The sequence below is a fragment of the Mesitornis unicolor genome, unplaced genomic scaffold (genome assembly GCF_000695765.1).
Source record: "Mesitornis unicolor isolate BGI_N332 unplaced genomic scaffold, ASM69576v1 scaffold13497, whole genome shotgun sequence".
In the NCBI taxonomy this organism is placed as follows: domain Eukaryota; kingdom Metazoa; phylum Chordata; class Aves; order Mesitornithiformes; family Mesitornithidae; genus Mesitornis; species Mesitornis unicolor.
Window position 1 is genome coordinate 4,260 of NW_010197150.1, and position 3,912 is coordinate 8,171.

The following is a 3,912-nucleotide window of genomic DNA, read 5'->3' on the forward strand; positions in this document are numbered from 1 at the left end:
TCTTCAGGTCACTTCTCAGAGTTGTTGCATTTCCAAAATCCTTATTACTATCATGCAGAAGAGGCTGAGATTATTTGTATGTTAATGGTACTCCTTACTGTATCTGATTTTGCAGTAGAAATCGTGTTAATAGGACTTCACTGTATTTAATTTCATGCCAGTGCTACCCTACAGGTGCTTACATCAATACGCTGTTGAGGCGTGATGTGAACTAATTCTGTTCTGCAACATGCAAAGGAGACAAGTGCTAGGAATACACTGACAGCAGTGCTGACACTTTGTGTGCGAATTCCTACGTGTAGTTGTATTTTCCATCTGATTTTAGTGGTATCTGCAAAGGTTAATATTTCCATTTAAAACTCCCAGTGATTTGCAATTTAATCTTGGTGAATGATTAACAAAAATTTAGTTAAGGTTTCGGAAAGAAGGTGTGGATAAATGTTTAACTGCTAAGTTTTCAGAGTAGAGAGTTGAAAAGTCAATAAAATGGACAATTTGTCCTGTAACGGGTCTTACAGAATTCTGGAATTTTTTACTGAAATGCCTCGTAACAACACAGGCTACAAATGCAGCTTCTCTTAATGACTTCTGTTAATTCTTACATATTTAGTAAGAAAGTAATGAGTACACGAAAGCTTTTAATGGTTGTTTTCATATTTGGGTGCAGTGATGTATAAAAAACTCCCTCTGGATATTGTGCAGGGTTTAAGTCCTGGCTGAGAAAGTGCAGAACTGTTTCGTAGTTGCTGAAAGAATAACAACGTAATAAAAAATCTGTTGATATCAGGTGGTGTTCAGACGTAAACAGACAGTGTCTGTTTTGATTTTGCTGAAGCTGGATGAAAGTCCAGTTGTCAAACACAGAAATTGCTTTTCAAAATTTTTAAAGGGGTGCCCGTTAAGCAAAAGTGTGCACTTAAATTGCTGTACTCAAAAGAATTTGGGTTATGCATAGACTGAGAAATGCTGGTTCATGTTTAGGTTCACTGAAGTGTACTAGCAGCTCAGACTGACTTTAGTTGACTGTGTTACGACATTCTTGTTGGTAAGATGAGTAAAATGTTTATTGTTTCAGCAGCTAAATCACAAAAGTTCTGTTCATGTTATTGGTTGGACTTGAATACTTTGTCTTGACGGGCTTGCTTGTAAAGATAACGAACGGCCCCGTGCTGATGACTCTTGAGGTCTGTTGCTGTGACAAGCGTTTCTTTTAACTGATCGCTTTGTGTACAATTTGAATACAAATGAGTCACTTTTTTGTTGTTAATAATTCAGTTTTGCATGCGTGACTCTCTCAGCCATCTCAGTGACCTGGTTTTACTTTTTGGGAGTGTAAAATGTAACAGAGTATCTAGAAGTAGCTGTAAACCTCTGCTGTTGGATTTCTGTCTATCTGGGTAAATGTAGATGCTATCTGAACTTGTTAGGTATTTCAAAACGTGAAATTATTTCGAAGGTTTTATAAATAAAAAAATCAGGAGGTATGGGTGATATTAAAGTAACACTGCCAAAATTGGGGAGTTTTTACAGAGGTGGTAGCTGCTGAGGTAGGTGCTGTGCTGAGTGTTCCAGTTGCCATAACGCTGCATCGATGACCTTGCCTACTGGGGCATGGGCTGGTTTTCCAAATGTGCATGGAAACAGAAAAACTGAGTTGGTCCCTTGCAAGGCAGCACAATTTCTGTCCAATAGCTGCTAGTGAACTAATGGGAGTTAGGTGTGGGTTAGTACCCAGATTCCGAGTAGTCTTGATTAGGTGCTCAGTGGGAAGTGACGCTTAAAACATCTTCATCTGGTTGGTTGTGCTTGTACCCAGGGTTCTTGAGCAATGTTCTTCCTGCTTTTGCCATTTCTCTGCCAAAGAAACAGTTGCCATTAGATATCAGTGTCCAGTATTATGTCTGTATGGAGCTTCATGTTCTCAGCTGTGGCCAACTGCATCATTTCGAAAGTACATAAATATTGCTTTAAAGCCATATCCTGAAATAATTTATAAGTAGTCTTTAAGATGCCAGGGGTATTTAAAGGGAGATTTTTCATAGTAATTTAAGGTTTTTAAGTCATAATTGTATTTGAAAAGGTGAAAATTTCTGGTTTAAAATGTTGGTTTTTTATTTCCTTGTGTAGCTACGTAGGAAACCTCTCCAGAGATGTGACTGAAGTTCTTATACTTCAGTTATTCAGCCAGATTGGACCATGCAAAAGCTGTAAAATGATAACAGAGGTAAGGCCTTCCACATCCAGGGGGGGTAGCAAATATAATGTAACGTAGGATAAAGCTGTGCAAAATAAATGGAGTTGGGGGCTTATTTTGGCATTACTGGTAGTGGTTTTTATAGGCTGATAGTATTTGGCTTTTGGGATAACTTTTGCAGAAGAGACCTGTTGCTATGTACAGTCCTGTATTTCTGCCTGTAGCCTTGGTGTACATCTTACCAACTCATGAGATTTTACTTTATTTAAAGGACTGTTACCCCATCTTTTCAGAACCACGCTGTTCTGACGAGCAGAAGCCTTATTGTTTCAAGTATTAATCGTGGCCATTTTGTCCATTTTTCACTTTATTTGAACGTGAGCCTCAGTAATTCTTTTCCCTCTTGAATAAATGTTTCTTCACTATGGATAAAAAGTAAAAAAATCCTTCAAAATAAGGTTTGCTCTTCCTAAGCCTTTTCTGTGCCAGTGCAAATAGCTCTTGTCTGCACCTGTCTGTTCTTAAATTAACCTTCTCTTGACACAAAGTGACAAAATTTCTGTAGTATTCCAGATAAGGTCTTGTACAAACTGTTGGTAAGTATGAATACTTTCTCTGTTGTCAGTACTCTGACACATTTAGGGTTAATAGCCATTTCTGTGACCTTGCTGACACATCTTGGGCAACTTCTTGTGCCCTAATACTTTTCCTTCCTTCTGTATCTTTAACTTCCAGCAGGCAAGGGCTAATTGAAACTTTTGCTAGGTTTAGTCTTTGATTCTGGTTTCTAGAGAAAGCTCTGGTTTTCTGTATGCACTTCTTACCTTTTACTACTTACTCTGGTTCATACTAACTGATAATTACAGATTTCTCGAGTACAGTCACATTATTTTTGGTGAAGATTGCTAATGAAAGTATTAAAAGGCAAGTTGTGTGACCAGGCTTCTTTAGGAGCTTTACTGGTAACTCCTCTGTGGTGGGCTTTTCCCTGTCAATGTGGCACACTGCTTTTTTGGGTTTTAGGTGCTGCTTATCCACTTGATGCTTGTTTAATCACCTTTGTCTTCAGCAATAATTTCCCATGTAGCACTTGTTAAAACTTTTTAGGGATGATAGGAGCATGGCCATGTTTTCTACAAGTTTATTGGAGAAAGATAACTAAACAGAAGGATAAAGGAGCACAGTTTTTCTCTGAAGAAACAATTTTGCCTGTTTCTCTTCAGAAATGGGGTCCTGCTCCTCCAGCATTCAGCTGATTGAGAGATGTCAGCATCAGTTTGATTTCTTGAGAACCAGATGAGAGATTCTAATACTCATTTTACCTTTGTGTTTTTAACATTTTGCATAGCCGTAGAAATAACCCGGGAGACATCTTTAGGAAATAAATATATAAGCAGAAAGCTGCTTGCAGCTCTGTTTGGTCACCCGGAGGTGAAGGCACTCGGCTGCCCTTAGCAGCCATCACCAAGTGCAGGTTGGATTCCAGGCTGAAGCTGGCCTGCAGCCACAGCACTTGTAACTGTCCAAGTGCCTGTCTGTGTTGTCCGTCCTTCTCATCGCTGTGTGGTAAACTTCTCATAGGCACTAAGTTACATTTTAGCACTTCTTACCTGTCAGTTATTGCCACCATCAGTCAAGTTTATACCTGAATGTTTTCCTTCTGTGTGCTTTTTTTCCTTTTTCTTTAGCCAGGTGCACCAACTGTTTGCTCACTCTTT

General features: G+C 38.9%; 1 protein-coding gene across 2 annotated transcripts in view; it reads left to right on the plus strand.

The window, feature by feature from the left end:
• Nucleotides 1-2,133: 2,133 nt before the first annotated feature.
• The window catches only part of TIAL1 (TIA1 cytotoxic granule-associated RNA binding protein-like 1), an 11,005-nt gene continuing 9,226 nt past the window's right edge, over nucleotides 2,134-3,912 (plus strand). For both annotated transcript variants that reach the window (XM_010188711.1, XM_010188713.1), the window contains exon 1: nucleotides 2,134-2,224. In XM_010188711.1, the coding sequence (XP_010187013.1) occupies nucleotides 2,213-2,224 (12 nt within the window). In that variant the 5' untranslated portion in view covers nucleotides 2,134-2,212. The remainder of the gene's footprint in view (nucleotides 2,225-3,912) is intronic.